The sequence below is a fragment of the Schistocerca gregaria genome, chromosome 7 (genome assembly GCF_023897955.1).
Source record: "Schistocerca gregaria isolate iqSchGreg1 chromosome 7, iqSchGreg1.2, whole genome shotgun sequence".
NCBI lineage: Eukaryota > Metazoa > Arthropoda > Insecta > Orthoptera > Acrididae > Schistocerca > Schistocerca gregaria.
In genome coordinates this window covers 405,018,331-405,035,754 of record NC_064926.1, presented here as the reverse complement: position 1 = coordinate 405,035,754, position 17,424 = coordinate 405,018,331, and the positions used below count along the sequence as shown (strand labels likewise).

Sequence of the window (17,424 nt, the reverse complement as noted above, 5' to 3'; positions counted from 1 at the left end):
AAAGTTTCCATCATTTGTTTTTTGCCTTCCGGTGTAGCAAAATATCTCTTTGCCGATGCTTACAGTGGCCGCGTTAGTGTTTATTGGTAATAACTTTTATCGTAGCGGTCTTTTCCTTTATGTACCTATATACTGTACGAGATTTGAAAACCCGAGAGCTGCAAGGTGGAAGACAGGGTAATGTGCAAGACAGAGATTACTGCTAAAACATTGTGTGTGAGTCAATAAGAGTGAAAAGCTAAACACATTGTATGCAATAGACGCGTGTGGCAAAAAACAGACAGATCATAAAATGAAATATGTAGAAAATTAAAATGGTATGAAGAAAGGAGTAGTTACTGTGAAGAAAGGACATGTTGTAGCACTAGTTCCCAGCTGCTGGTGTCTCGGTCAAGAATCCAGATGGCATGTGTGTTGAAACAGGCCCCGAGGTCATGACTGCCATTTTGTAGAATGTGCTCTGCAACAGGATATTGTGTGTTGCTAGTATATACCCTCTGCCTATGTCCATTCATCCTAACTAAATTGTCGATGTAAAAGGTCGAACAGTGTTTATATAACAGTTGGTATACGACGTGTCTTTTCAAAGGTGACTTTCCCTTTGATAGTGTAGATGGTGGTAGGAGGGTGCGCTGGTGTAGATGGTGGTAGGAGGGCACATAAGGCAAGTTTTGCAGTGGGGTAGTCACAGGGATAGGAGCCATAAGGTAGGGAGATGGGTGCAGAAGGAGTATAGGGTTTGACAAGGGGAGTGTCGAGATTGGGACATTGACAAAAAGCTTTTCTAGGTTTGGTTGGTAAAATTTGAGACAGAATGGACCTCATTTCAGGGCATTATTTGGGATGTCATGGCCTTGTCGAAGTAGCTGATTAATACATTCAAGACCAGGATAATACTGAGTGGCAGGTGCTGTGCTACAAAATTGTTTTTTTGGAGGGATCAGCAGTACGAGGAGTGGATGTGACTGCAAAGAAATCTGCTTTTGAACCAGGCTGATGGGGTAATTATGTCCATTGAAGGCTGCGGTGAGAATGGTAGAGTATTTCTGTGAAGAGTCTGCATCCAAACAAATACATTTACCTAGTATGCCAATGCTGAATGGGAGGGAACATTTGACATGGACAGGATGCCAACTGTCAAAATGTGGGTACTATGTTTGTTAGTAGGTTTAATGTGGACAGAAGTATGTAGCTGGCCTTTGGTGAGGATGAGATCAATATCAAGAGAAGTGGCTTGGGATTTGCCATAGGGCCATGTGAATTCTGAGAATATATTTAGAGTTTTCAGGAATTTTAGCAGTTCTGCCTCACCATTAGTCCATGTGGCAATGATGTCATTGATGTTCCTAACCAAATCAGTTGCTGAAGGCTTATGGATCCCAGAAGAGCCCCCTCCAAGCGACCCATGAAAAGGTTGGTATAGGAGCTTGGAGGGGGCTTTCCAGGGATCCATAAGTCTTCAGCACCTGGTTTGGTTTAGATACATTGATGACAGATTTGCCACAGTCTCATGGTGAGGCTGCCCTGTTAAAATTCCTGAAATCTTATTTATTCTCCCAATTCACATGGTCATACTCCAAATCCCATGCCACTTTCCTTGATGTTGATGTCATCCTCAGCTAAGGCCAGCGACACACTTCTCTCCACAACAAACCTACTAATAAACAACAGTATTTATGTGTGAATGAAGATTCTTTACAGCAACAAACCACGTTTCTTCACTGGACATAATTACCCCACCTACCTGGTTCAAAAGCTGATTATATGAGCCATCACATCCAATACTGGGTATTGCTGATCCCTTCAAAAACACAACTTTGGAGCACATAAATTGTCACTCAGTATTGCCCTGGTTTTGAAAGCATTAACCAGCTACTTTGAAACGAGGTCCGTACTGTCTGAGATTTTATCCAACCTGCGTAGAACAGCTTTTCAACATTCTCACAATCTCTGCAATATCCTTATCAGACCTATGCTACTTCTATACCCATCTCCCCTCCTTATTACTCCTACCCCTGTGACTGTACCCACTGCAAGGCTTGCCCTAAGCACCCCCCTACCACCACCCATTCCAGCACTGTAACTGGCAAAATATGTACCATCAGTGGGTGAGCCACCTGTAAAATCACACATTTCATATGCCAGCTGATATGTAAACACTATTCGACCTTTTACATTGACACCACTACCACCAGGTTATCACTTAGGATGAGTGGACATGGCTGAGGGTGTGTAGTGACAACACACATCCTGTTGCAGAGCCTGTTTCACCACACATGCCATCTTGATTCTTCCCTCAAACACTTCCACTCTGAGGGTGGAAACTAGTGTTACAACACGTCCTTGGTGCTCTCCTGCCACTTTGACTTAATTTATATTACTTTCTTCTGTCTCGGCATTTCTTCATAGTAACTACTCCTTCTTCACTCCATTTTAATTTTGTACATCTTTCATTCTCTGACATGTCTATTTTTTGCTGCCCACCTCCATTACATACAGTGCACTTAGCTTTTCACACCTATTAACTTGTGCACAATGTTTTAGCAGTAACATCTGTCTTGCATATTACCCTGTCCTCCACCTTTAAGCTCTCTGGTGTTCAAATCTCATTTGGTGCAGCCCCCAACAATTAGTCTTTCCTTGTCCCGTTCGGTAAGTCTCCTGTGTCTTGGGGTTCAGGGTGATTTTTCTAAACTCTACCCCTTTTCCTAAATCTCTCTAGTCCTTCTTCCTTCCCCTTCAACCCTTCTGCCAGAAGAAGAGTCCACTGGCTCCAAAATCTCGCATACATAAAACCTACACAAGGTGAATTCAACAAAGGAACGAAGGGTTTGAACAGAGACTTGTGTGGATCTTTGGCCATAAGAATTGTTAGCCTACTTTGAAGTTGTAACCCAATGTGTTTCAGTGATTCCTTCACCTCTGCCTGAACTACTTATCTGTTATATTTTCAAAAGCTCACTATTTTCATTACCAAAAAATTCCATTTGTCTCAATAGCGAAGAAGTTTCTTCCATCCTTTTTTCTGAAGCATTAAAATATGTAACCTCTGGTAAGAAATACTGTGTATCTCTGATGTATAATTGATATCTGTTGTCAATGTACAGTAATTGTATCAGTAGCTGATTTAGCAGGTGTTGCCGAGTGTGTGTCATACTAATTTGGATCAGTACTGAACCTTGCTCAATTGTTATACAACTTAGCAGATTGCGAACAAGGTATATTTTCTGAACTAAGATCAAATTTGATCTCCAGCTATTGACATTTATACACTTGTTGGTTAATGAAGAGAAGACTCCAGATTTATGGAAATGTGTTTAAATGATAAGCTCTTGGAGTGGGCACATATTTATAACTTCCTACTGAAGTAGAATGCAGGCCTTTAAGATTAGAATGTAGTTTGCAGTCAACACTGGTGATACACTAAAACTTGCTTACTTAGCATGTGATAACACTAAAACTTGTTTAATTAGCATGTGTCATTCCTTGATGTCATGTGGCATTATTTTGGTGCTACATAGTACAGGCAGAAAGAAAATATTTTGAATTACTACATATAAATTATAGACTTTTAAAAGCCATGATGAAACACAGGCAATAGGAAAGAAAAGTCATTACTATTCTCGTATTCTGCTCACTTTAATTTCTCAGGAGCTTCTTATGACATCATCTTTCTCCTCATACTTTTTTTTCCCCCTTTTAAGTTATGAGAAGCCAGCCCAAAAATGTTAGCAGCACACAGTAAAAGGACATTTCTCAATACCTCTATTGAGGAGTTAAAGGCTGTTAGTGACTAATCTCCAGTTCTTACATCTAAATGGAGCTATTTCTATTGGAAAACTCATTTTATTTACAACATGAATACTTTGGGTTATATTAATGTAGTAGGAAACATTCTGGTTGAATGTAAATCGCACAGGCACCTATTGATGACTCACTGCGTCTGGTGTATGGTGAATGGCCTCTTTATTCTTAAATTATTTAAGTTGTTATAGGGATAGGAAACACTAAATTGGATGCAATAGTAGAGGATACTGTTTATATATGATCATTTTAGGTTTCCATTACTGTTTTATATAACTTAATAAAATAGATCAGGAAGTACAAAAGCTATATGTTTAAATTCCACCAACCTTATTTGTGTTTCTCATGGTTTCCCAAATCATTCTATCAAATTCCAGGATTGGTCCTACAAATAGGCAATGGCAGACACATTTTCCCTGATATTGTTGCAGTCTTTAGTCCAAAGACTGGTTTGATGTAGTTCATATTGTTGCAGTCTTTAGTCCAAAGACTGGTTTGATGTAGCTCTCCATTCTACTCTATTCTGGCAAGCCTCTTTATCTCCCAGTAACAACTGCAACCTATATCCTTGTAAATCTGCCTACTGTATTCATCTTGTGGTCTCCCTCTATGATTTGTAACCCCCCCCCCCCCCCATGCTCCCCTCCAGTACTAAATTGGTGATCCCTTGATGCCTCAGAATGTGTCCTACCAACCGCACCCTTCTTTTAGTCAGGTTGTGCCACCAATTCATCTTCTCCCCAATTCTGTTCACCACCTCCTCATCAGTTATGTGATCTACCCATCCAATCTTCTGCATTCTTCTGTAGCACCACATTTCGAAAGCTTCTATTCTCTTCTTGTCTAAACTATTAATTGTCCATGTTTTGCTTTCATACATGGCCTCACTCCATACAAATACTTTCAGAAAAGACATCCTGACACTTAAATGTATACTTGATGTTAACAAATTTCTCTTTGTCAGAAACACTCTCCTTGCCAGAGCCAGTCTACATTTTATCTTCTCTGTACTTCATCAGTTATTTTGCTCCCCAGATAGCAAAACTTGTCTACAACCTTAAGTGTCCCGTTTCCTAATCTAATTCCCTTATCATCACCTGATTTACTTTGACTACATTCCATGAACCCCATTTGGCTTTTATTGATGTTCATTTTACATCCCCCTTTCAAGACATTGTCTGTTCTGTTTAACTGCTCTTCCAGGTCTTGCTGTCTCTGACAGAATTAGAGTGTCTTCCGCAAACCTCTAAAGTTTTTATTTCTTCTCAATGGATTTTAATTCCTACTCCAAATTTTTCTTTTGTTTCCTTTACTGCTTGCTCAACACACAGATTGAATAACATTGGGAATAGGCTACAACCCTGCTTCACTCCGTTTTCAATGACTGCTTCCCTTTCGTGCCCCGCGTCTTGTATAACTACCATCTGGTTTCTGTACAAATTGTAAATAGCCTTTCACACCCAGAATTTTACCCCTGCCACCTTCAGAATTTGAAAGAGAGTATTCCAGTCAGCAGTGTCAAAAGCTTTTTCTAAGTCTACAAATGCTAGAGACATAGGTTTGCCTTTCCTTAATCTTTCTTCTAAGATAAGTCGTAGGGTGTGTGTTGCCTCGTGTGTTCCAACATTTCTACAGTATCCAAACTGATCTTCCCCAAGGTCGGCTTCTACCAGTTTTTCCACTTGTCTGTAAAGAATTCGTGTTAGTGTTTTGCAGCCATGTCTTAAACTGATAGTTGGTACTTTTGACACCTGTCGACACCTGCTTTCTTTGGGATTGAGATTATTATATTCTTCTTGAACTCTGAGGGTATTTCACCTGTCTCATACATCTTGTTCACCAGATGCTAGAGTTTTGTTGTGGCTGGCTCTCGCAAGGCTTTGAGTAGTTCTAATGGAATGTTGTCTACTCCCAGGACCTCTTTTTGACTTAGGTCTTTCAGTGCTCTGTCACATTCTTTGTACAGTATCATTTCTCCCATTTCATCTTCATTTACATCCCCTTCATTTCCATAATATTGTCCTCAAATACATCGCCCTTGTATAGACGCGCTACATACTCTTTCCACCTTTCTGTTTTCCCTTCTTTGCTTAGGACTGGTTTTCCATATGTGCTCTTGATATTCAAACAGGTGGTTCTCTTGTCTTCAAAGGTTTTAATTTTCCTGTAAATAGTATCTATCTCAACCTCTAGTGATATATGCCTCTACATGTTTACATTTGTCCTCTAGCTTCCCTTGCTCAGCCATTTTGCTTTTCCTATCAATCTTAACTTTTGAGACGTTTGTATTCCTTTTCGCCTGTGACATTTACTACATTTTTATATTTTCTCTTTTCAGCAGTTAAATTCAATATCTCTTCTGTTACCCAAGGATTTCTATTAGCCCTCATCCTTTTACCTACTTGATCGTCTGCTCCCTTCGCTATTTCATCCCTCAGAGCTACCCATTCTTCTTCTACTGTATTTCTTTTTCCCATTCCTGTCAATTATTCCCTTATGCTCTCCCTGAAACTCTGTACAATCTCTGGTTTAGTCAGTTTATCCAGGTCCCATCTCCTTAAATTCTCACCTTTTTGCAGTTTCTTCACTTGTAATCTACAATTCATAACCAATAGATTGTGGTCAGAGTTCACATCTGCCCCTGGAAATGTCTTACAATTTAAAACCTGGTTCCTAAATCTCTGTCTGACCAATTATATATTCTACCTGATACCTTCTAGTATCTCCAGGATTCTTCCATGTATACAACCTTCTTTCATGATTCTTACACCAATATAATTTACATAACATGCATTAACCCTTCAATAGACAGTACGGTAAATAGCATATACTACATGGCGGTTAAAAATTTAATGAGGTATCTCGGAAGTGCTATACATTCCACAAACATATTCATATCAATAATTTCCTGGAATTTGTTAATAGTATAACAGATATTTAATTTCTTTGATGCAACCTGGACTCACAGAAATCATTAAATGAAACAACAAGTTTACTGTTACCAGTCACCGTTTTTGTATGCTGGGAATGGTTTTGCAATTTCCTTTTCAATGATTTCGTTAATTTTGTGGCAGGCTGATATTCTGTCAGTTTGCTACTTAAAGGCGATGGTCAAGATCTGTGTGACACAAGTGATGAGCTTCTCTTGGTTCTTTTGGTCCAGTGGAGCTTGAACATTGTGTTTTAAGCCTTTGCAGAGTAGTGCCTCTTCTTCCGCAGTGAATATTATGTTCGTGTTGTTGAGGAAAGGTGTGTAGAATGTGTGCTTCTTTTAGCTGTTTTGGTTCGGTTTGGGATGTAATTGTTGCTTTATAAGATTGGCCAGTTTTGTCTTCTGTGTAGCTTTCGTTTTCTGTATGATGAACTCTGTGTACTCTTTGACTTGTTTAGTTATGGAATCATATTCTAATCTCTGAAGCAACTTCCCCCACTGTAATTTTAAAGATGACTGGTAACAGTAAACTTGTTGTTTCATTTAATGTCAGTAACAGTCACAGTAAAGCCTAACCTAAAAATGTTCGCTTTTAAAGTTAATCTGCCCAGTCATGCAATCAAGGCTATTTTCGAGTACAAGAACATTGCAGAAAGGTCGCAATGAGGACACAAAACATACACTTCAATAGGAATTGTCTCAAGAATAACGTCATCCCAAATTATGTCAAGATTGACATCAAAACAAACACAAAAACTGGGAAGAAAACACTGGTGATCGCACAAAAACTCTGGGTGAAAAATGAACTGAAAGAGCTTTATATTAAAAAACAAAAGTTCAATACACAGCTTTATAAAGCAGAATTACAGTTGGGAAAGTTGCTTCATAGATTAGAATATGATTTCATAACCAAAAAAGTCAAAGAGTACACGGAGTTCATCGTACAGAAAACAAAAGCTATACAGAAGAAAAAACTGGTCAATCTTATAAAACGGTGACTGGTAACAGTAAACTTGTTGTTTCATTTAATGCCAGTAACAGTCACGGTAAAGTCTAACCTAAAAATGTTCGCATTTAAAGTCACAGAAATCATTTGAGAAAATATACTGAAGTAATTGTTAATAGAGGAGGGAGAGTTAACCATCTAACAAAATCAATCAGCTTACTTTTATTATATAGTTATTTTTATTTTCATTTTTGGAGTTGGGCATAGGATGTGGATTATCTGGAATCCTAGAAGACATATTTATAAACAATACCTTAAAAATTTTGTACTTCATTATGATCAGTATTATTATTTCTGCTCTCAAGTACTTATGTTTTGAACCCATTTTGCAGGAAGGAGTTCTGTGTGATGTTTCATCCATCATCAGTGTTACGTGAATGTCCGAAGAGCCCAAGAACATCTGTAGCAGCTTCACATACAGCAACAGTGGAGGCACTTCCATCAGATTGGCTTTTGTATGAAGAAATAAGTCGTACAGGCAGATACTGTCATGTTCGCTGTTGCACACTTGTGACACCTGTAACTGTTGTATTGTTTGCTGGACCTGCTCGTATGCCACTTGATGCCATATCTGAAGTTGAAGGTAAGTGTCATGAGATTAGTCAGGTATTGCAGTCAAATAAGCTCTGATGCTTATATTTTGCTTCACAGGTATTTTGTATCTGATCACCAAATTAAGTAGCATCAGCATTATTAATTGTGTAATTCCATTCACATGGATAATCTGAGAAGCAATGGAAATAAGACTAGACATGTTGAAAAGAAAGTGATGTAAAAGGGGTGGGCAAACATATGGAAAAACAATGAGAACTGAATCTTAACAGATATGCAGATGATGGCCAAATTTGTGTGTTGCACTTTTGACCACTGCACCCGTGTAGTATCCTCATTATGTTGCAATTGTCATTCATGGTTAGAAAAGTGTTGTGCTTGTATGGTGGCTGCTTCTGTAAGCAAGGTAGTTGAAGTGTTGGATGTTTCAAGAGGTACCATATCAAAGATTTATACTTCATACAGGGAAAACAGAAAAACATTATCTGCTAAGTCACAATGTGGATGGAAGTGTGTGTTGACTGATTATGACAGTCGGTCATTCTAAAGGATTGTGACAAAAAATAAGAGGATGACAGCTGCAAATGTCACTGCAGACTAGTGTGTCACACTCATAAACTGTGCCATCACCAAAACAACATGAAGTGACTTCCAAAACAGAGGATTGTGGGACAAGCTGGAATTCCAAAACAACTGTCATCACTAAGACAACATGAAAGGAGCTCCATAAATAGGGAAGTGCAAGACAAGCTGGAATTCCAAAACCACACATTAGTGATGTGAATGCCCACAATGGGAAAACATGGTACTGAAGTCATAAAACCTTGGCTGGGGAGTGATGGAAGGATTTCATTTGCTCGTTCGAGACTTCTTTATAGTCCAAGAATGAAACATGGTGGGTGTTTGATGATGATTAGGTCAGTCATATGGTGGTATTCCATGGGCCTTGTGGTTGGTATCTAATCCTGGTGTATTATTTAAATTTAGAGAGTCATAAAATAGCTTCAAAAATCTTTAACATATCACAACACAACTTTTTACTTTAACTCTAAAATTATAAATAACCACTTTAATTTATAATATTCACCTGTAGCAATCATATAATTCTGCAAGGTCACATTACTGCCAAGAATTATATGACCATTTTGGATGATTACTGTTCAAGTCCATTCCATGGTACAGTGTTTGTTCCATCAATTGTGAAACTGTGTTCCAAAACAACAGGGCCTCTGTGCACACAGCTCACATTGTGCAGGGCTGCTTTTGTGGGCACAATGATGATTTGTCACATCTCCCTGACCACCGTAGTCACGAGATCTCATTGTAATTCAGCTTGTGGTCTACTTGGGAAAGAAAGGTTTTTGATTGCTATTCGTCCCCATTATCATTACCTGAACTTGCCCCCATTTTGCAAGAGGAATGGTATAAGATTCCTTTGAAAACAATATTGTAATTATCCATTCTGAGGTGACTGGAAGCTTTGTTGAATACCAACAGTTATATGTGTGGTGTTTCCATATTTTTGTCCAGCCTCTGTGTTTATTGCAGTAAATAAGAAACTAAAATCCACTGAAGCAGAAGTTGAACCACCTTGTGAATCTGTTGGGAAAAGGTTAACATTCAAGGATAGTCTTGATAGTGTTCTTGTATCCATCTATCACAACTCATCTATAGAAGTAACTGAAAACTTTGGAGAAGATCTTTGTTTCAGCATTGTATTCTCTAGTCAGTCCACAACAGGTGGATGTAAATTCTTAATATACCAAAATAGATTGGAAGTATTACAGTTTTGAAAGTAAGATATGAACATGTGCAACTGTACCAGTTGCTTTCTTTTTTTATACTGTCCAAAACATATCATTTGGACTGATCTTTTCAGGATATTCATCGATTAGTGATTGACATACAGATATAACAGTGATCACTGACTTAGCAATGGTTACAAAAACATGTTGAAAATTCTATATGTTCATTAAATCCAACATTCAGGTAGACATGTCATAGCTAAAAAAAGAAATTGAAAATGAATCTTTCATTCTACCCTGGAGAGTTTACTATTTTGTAACTTCGTGGCAGATTGAAATTGTGTGATACACCCAGACTTAAACCAGAACATTGCCTGTGACTAGTGGTGCTTTTACTGCTTGAGCTAGTCAGATACAACTCATGACCTGACTTCACTTCATTTATGCCAGTACCTCTCCAATTTTCCAAACTACACAGAAACATAAAGTTTCCAGATGTTTCTCTGTGATATCCTTTCTACAAGGAATGATAGTCCAGTAAGATATGCAAGATAGCTTCTGTAAAGTGGGAAAGAATTATTGTCAGCATTGAAGCTGTGAAGGTGCGTTGTGAACTGTGCTTGGATTACTTTTGTGTTAAGAGCTTTGTATGAAAAAGGCAAGGTTCGAGTCCTAGTCCAGCACACAGTTTTAATGTGCCAGCAAGTTTCAGAAACTAGAAACATTAAATTCCTACAATGAACATATACTGAATTTACAGTTCTATTCGGACAAATTACTGATCGACTGGTAGGAACAAATGTTATTTGGTTACCTTAATTTGCTGTCACTGGGAAGTATTCAGTAATGTATCCTGCTACTTTATCCTTTTCCTAGGACATTCGTGGACAAAAATAAGGAAGAGAAAGGGTGATCCCACCTCTCTCTCTCTCTCTGTTGGCGTCAGTTTTGAAAAGCAGAGTTGCTGGCCTCTCCTCCAGATTTTATGTAGACGCTTAGTGTATCACATTCCTGTTCTTCCACCAAGGAAATTTTTTTATTAGTATACAAAACTTTCTCAAAAACAGATGTGCTGCAGAACAGGGACAAGACAGACTGTAACATCATGCATATGGTAATTGAAGTTAATTGACTCCCTGAAAGGCAATACATACGATTTTCAATAATTATTGTAGCAACATACTATTTTCAAAAATTATCAGAAAATTCTTATAAATTTTGGTCGTATGTGGAAGGCAGTCTTCCAACAAACTACAAACTATGAACCTTGCTGCAATTGGGAGGAGGGGGGGGGGGGGGGTTGCTGCTATGACTAACTACATCAGAGGCGTATCTGAAGGGTGATGAGGGCAGAAGCCTTTTCTGTATTTACAAGGGCTACTGTTCAAATGATTCACTGATCTGCCCTTGACTATGGTCTGTTGTTTCTCTTAATTGGGTAAGCTGATAGGTTGAAATAAGGTACAGTGGGCTATAAGTGACTTTTGGCGGTAGAAGAATAGTGTTTGTGATCGATTGAATACAAGGTTATCAGCACGAAATCAAACATGGATAATGGAGAAGTAGGTCTATGATGAATATGAAAATAAAAATAAGGGTGAACTGTTATGCATAGCGTAATGAACGAATCTTAACAGCCAAGACAGTTACAAAGCCAATACCCACCAAAGCAATACAGATTTATGTGTCTTCTGACTCCACATATGATGAAGAGATTGAAGAAAAAGATGGATACATATTGTATGACAAAGGCGAAATACACTAGAGATACCGGAGAAATTTTTGTACGGGTTTGTGTGAAATATGTTTAATACATGTGACGTGTATGCAGGCAAAGCTGTGAGCAAGAAGTTCCTTTTAAACCCGTGAGTCAGTTTCAGCCAACTTTGGTACCTGGATAGAAATACTGTGGGTGCAAGAACCAGCAACCTACCGGGGGGAGGAGTTAATGTGGAGAGGAAGAAATCGGCAGACAGAGAGCGAGAAGTAGGAGATGGACACGGATATGGAGTGGAGATGATGGACAAGGAAGGGCAAGGGGGAAATTGACAGAGAACGGGAAGAGTTGGAGATGGATTTTTTGGGGGGGGGGGGGGGGCGGCGGCAGGAGGAGATGAACTGGGAGGGAAGGAGCAGATAGACAGAGAGAGGGGTGGTAGCACTTGTTCAGAGATGGAGACAGGAGGAGATTGACAGAAGTGGGGAGTGGAGGAGGTGGATAGAGAAAAGGGTTTGTTAATGAAATGGTAAATCTATCAGTGTTAACAAAGGACTTTGAAGATCAGTTGAACGGAAATGATGGTTTCTGGAAAAGAGGTTATAAGATAAACATCAACAACACTAAAGCAAGTGCAGTAGAGTGTATTAAAATTAAGTCAGATGATGCTAGGAGAATTAGATTAGGAAATGACACTCTAAAAGCAGTAGTGAGTTTTGCTCTTTGAGCAGCAGAATAACTGCTAATAGCTGTAGTGAAGAGGATAAAAAAGGCAGACTGGAAGTTGTGAGAAAAGCATTTCTGAAAAAAGATTTTTTAGCTTTTAAATCATATAAAGTCCTTTCTGAAAGAATGTGTGTGGAGTGTAGCCTTAAAAGATAAAAGCTGTCATCAAGCAGGTCAATTTGAACAACACAGTTCTGTAATAGGCAGGGACCATTGGTGATAATATGTCCTTGCCTTCCTCTACCCTTAATCTGGCTTAACTATCCAGTTATAGAGGGACAGTATTGCAGCTGGATAGTTTTCATGTTCACAGAAATTGCTACAGGTAAAAGAAGTGATAAGTGACAGATAAAAGTTCTAGGATTGGTCGTGACAAACATGTCACACTTTCTCCAAAGTCTGTACAACTTTTATATTGTAACTTCTTTAGGCAGGTTCTGATAATATTTCAAATTTATGTTAAATATTATACAGGTGTTAATTTTACGTAATACTTCCGCTTCTTCATAATGATTGTATTCTACAGAAATACAACTCAGCATTCCTGTTCGCAACAGTTCAGGGAACATTATGACCACCGACTTCTTATCAATATAAACCTGTCCAGATGATAGCAGCGTCACCTGGTGAGGAATCACTGCTTGTCAGACGCATGCACGGTGCATGTAGTATCTGCGATCGTGCTGTCCATGTGCAGAATGAGGAAGGTGCATTATCTTTCTGAGTTTGACTGAGGGCAGTTTGTGATGGCCCAGAGGCTAGGCATGAGCATTTTGGAAACTGCACGATTTGTTGGGAGTTCGAGGAGTGCTGTGGTGAGTGTGTCCAACACATTGTGAAACCACATCCAGATGTTGTGGAGTTGGGGGACCATCCATCATTACAGATGTCAGATGTCATAGGCTGGTAAAATTGGATAGGCGGCAAATTGTGGCGAAACTAACATTGGACTTAAATGCTGTACAGAGAAGAACTGTCTCTGAACACTCCTGATGATTGGCCTCCGCATCCAACAAGCCGTGTGCCAAAGCTAACCACGACATTGGCAATTATGGCTGAAATGGATACATGACCATTGGCATTGGATGTTGGTGGTCTGATGAATCCTTATTCCTTCTTTGTTATGCCGATGGGAGGGCAAAAATCTGTCGTCATTAAGGGGAACAGCACCTTGATACCTTACTGCTGGACGGAGAGAAGCTAGGAGTGGCTCCATTATGCTCTGGGGAAGATTCACGTGGGCACCCATGGGTCCAGTGGAGCTCCTGCCACGCACTGTAATGGCCAAGAAGTATCGTACACTGGTTGCAGATGACATTCATTCCTTCGTGACAGTCATGTTTTCCGAAGACAGTAGCGTTTTTCGGCAAGATAATGTGACTTGTTACAAAGCCAGAAGTGTGATGGAGGGGTTTGAGGAACTCAGTGACGAGTTCCAGTTGAAGTGCTGGTCCCCCGACTTGCCAGATGTGAAAACAATCGAACATATCTGCAATGTCATTGAACACAGTGTCAGAGCTCATTGCCCCTCTCACTTGAATTTATGGGAATTAGGGGACTCGTGTGTGCAGATGTGGTCCCAACACCCTCTGACAACCTACAAAGGCCTCATTGCTTCCATGCCATGATGCTTCACTGCTGTTATTCATGCCCAAGTGGACACACCGTCTGTTTGGTAGGTGGTCATATTGTCTGGTTGATCGGTGTATAGTAGTATAGTAGAGATGTTGAATCACAGAGAGGCTCAACAAAAGACTACTAAAGACATATGCTTTCGGCGAGAAGGCTTTCTGCTGAAATAGACAAAAAAACACACATGTTCATGCAAATGCAGTTCATATACACATGACCACTGCATCTGGCTGAACTCGGATATCCATTCTGGACTTTCCATTGTTTAAATTACATTTTATGATTGATTTTTCTCTGAAAAGAACTTTCCTGGTTTTATATGTTGTGTTAATGTTACAGAAATCTAAATAGGATGTTAGTGACAGTTATGTGATAATTAAGTGTGTTTTAGAATTTCAGTTTGAGACACAATTTACTTTTTCAATACACGGATTTTACCCAAGGTCAACAGCTTTGACATGTTTTGAAGTACATTGTGTTCCTTTAGGCTTTTCAGTGAGCTATAAATTATTGAAAGGTAATGACTTTTTACAAATACTTAATGTTTTAAGGTAAATGTTTTGTCATACTATGTATTAGTTTGTATTCTTTAATAGTTTGGATTGCTTTTCAAGACCGATGGCCTTTGTAGTCTGGTCCCTTCAACCCTACAAACTATTGCTTTTCAATGTCTTAAATGAAATGTGGTTGGTGTCGACATAAATCAAGTATCAGCCATAGTTAAATTGCTTCTCTGTATATTATGTTTAGAAATACAGATGTCGCAAACATGGTTGTAATTACTGTGCACCAGAATTTTTAACTAATCTGTGAAAATTGAATACTCTAAAATTATATTAGTATAAGTGTTTAAGGTAGTATTATGATTGTATTCCTCCATTTATGGCTATTATTTGCTGACAGTGCAGCATACAAACTTCTGTTGGAGTACCCGATACATGGCAAACAGTATTGTAGTGTCCAATATAAGGCATAATTCAATATTGTAGTGTTGGATACGCTGTCTAAGATATTACAACAACCAAAATAATGTCTTTTGAAAATGATCCAAATGCTAGGAAGCAATTTGAGTCCTAACAGAGTGTAATGTAAAGGCACTTCACATTGACCAAATGTCAAAATTGGAGCTGACTGCCTCCAGGGTTAAATACAGGATGTTACTAAAAGGTACGGCCAAACTTTCAGGAAACATTCCTCCTACACAAATAAAGAAAAGATGTTATGTGGACATGTGTCCAGAAACACTTAATTTCCATGTTAGAGCTCATTTTAGTTTCGTTCTTCCACCTACACACAATGGAGCACGTTATCATGATTTCATATGGGATACTCTACCTGTGCTGCTAGAACATGTGCCTTTACAAGTACAACACAACATGTGGTTCGTGCACGATGGAGCTCCTGCACATTTCAGTCGAAGTTTTCATACACTTCTCGACAACAGATTCGGTGACTGATGGATTGGTAGAGGCGGACCAATTCCACGGCCTCCACGCTCTCCTGACCTCAACCGCCTTGACTTTCATTTATGGAAGGACTTTCATTTATGGGGGCATTTGATAGCTCTTGTCTACGCAACCCCAGTACCAAATGTAGAGACTCTTCATGCTCATATTGTGGACTGCTGTGATACAATACGCCATTCTCCAGGGCTGCATCAGCGCATCAGGGATTCCTTGTGACGGAGGGTGGATGCATGTATCCTCGCTAACGGAGGACATTTTGAACATTTCCTGTAACAAAGTGTTTGAAGTCACGCTGGTAGTTCTGTTGCTGTGTGTTTCCATTCCATGATTAATATGATTTGAAGAGAAGTAATAAAATGAGCTCTAACATAGAAAGTAAGCGTTTCCGGACACATGTCCACATAACATATTTTCTTTCTTTGTGTGTAAGGAATGTTTCCTGAAAGTTTGGCCGTACCTTTTGCAACACCCTGTATAAGACCTAGAGTAAAGAACAACTAGTTAATACTGAAAACCTAGTACTCAGATTTTGTTTTCAAATTGTTAGTTTATAGCATTTTACACTAGCCCAGCAATTGTATGCCAGTCTATACTGATTAAGGACAGTAACACTTTTGATTCTTCTGTTATTGCTCCTCTAGTTCTACTTGCAGCATAAATTCACTGTTTGGTGCACAGAGGTACATCCAAACTCGATAGCTCAGGAGCAGATAGGTTGTATTCAAGCTGAGAATTTCCTTTACTAACTCCATGTCTCTAGTTCACATCAACCCATACAGTGCATGTTCCGAACTGAAAAACCAATCCATTCCACTCAATAATTTTTTCCTACAGAGACTGCGAAAAGTGGTGTTACATTACTGTATACCGGTATATGGAAATTAAGGCAAATGAAATGGGAGCAGGAGGTCTATCAAATATCTACTTGAAGTATAATGCAGCATTCCCACATTGGTAGGATGATTTGCTGGAAATGAGGTGTACCAAGCTGCTGTCAATGAAACATACTGACTAGCAATTATAATGCAACTCCTTTGAGCCTGAGTCTTAACATGAAGTGCTGTTAACTTGCCTTTAGATAAGCAAATCTCCATGTCCCATAGATTCCTTCTATGACAAGAGGGCCCACCACTGTGGTACACTTATGGTGTATGACTACTTTTCATGGCATGTGGTAAGAGTACACTAGTTTCCAATAAGAGCATAGTACATAATTTTTATTCACCCTCCACTTTTTATGCAGAGTTTTGAGAAAGAAATCCTTACTTGATCATAAACTTGGTTTAACCAGTTCTTTCCATTATGAACATCTGCATACTATTTTAAATCTGTTTACTCTCTTTTCTGTTACTTTCATTAATTTATTATTATTTTTGCCTATTTTAATTAAAACTGAGTATCATATGCTGTTGGACTCGGGCACTGTAATCATGTTGCTGTTATGTGCCTTTAACCCAGATCTGGGGGTCAGGTGAATACAGGGTCATAAATACAAAATCAAATAGGGGTAATGCAGGAGTAGGTTTAAGAATGAATAAAAAAATAGGAATGCGGGTAAGCTACTACAGACAGCATAGTGAACACATTATTGTGGCCAAGATAGATACGAAGCCCACGTCTACCACAATAGTACAAGTTTATATGCCAACTAGCTCTGCAGATGACGAAGAGATTGGTGAAATGTATGATGAGATAAAAGAAATTATTCAGATAGTGAAGGGAAACGAAAATTTAATGGTCATGGGTGACTGGAATTCGATAGAAGGAAAAGGAAGAGAAGGAAATGTAGTAGGTGAATAGGGGTAAGGAATGAAAGAGGAAGCCGCCTTGTAGAATTTTGCATA

At 39.0% G+C, this 17,424-nt stretch overlaps 1 protein-coding gene across 3 annotated transcripts in view; it reads left to right on the top strand.

The window, feature by feature from the left end:
- LOC126281316 (3'-5' RNA helicase YTHDC2-like) overlaps positions 1 to 17,424 on the top strand; it is a 261,983-nt gene that overhangs the window by 171,114 nt on the left and 73,445 nt on the right. For all 3 annotated transcript variants that reach the window (XM_049980161.1, XM_049980163.1, XM_049980164.1), the window contains exon 19: positions 8,075 to 8,325. In XM_049980161.1, coding sequence (XP_049836118.1) covers positions 8,075 to 8,325 — 251 coding nt within the window. The remainder of the gene's footprint in view (positions 1 to 8,074; positions 8,326 to 17,424) is intronic.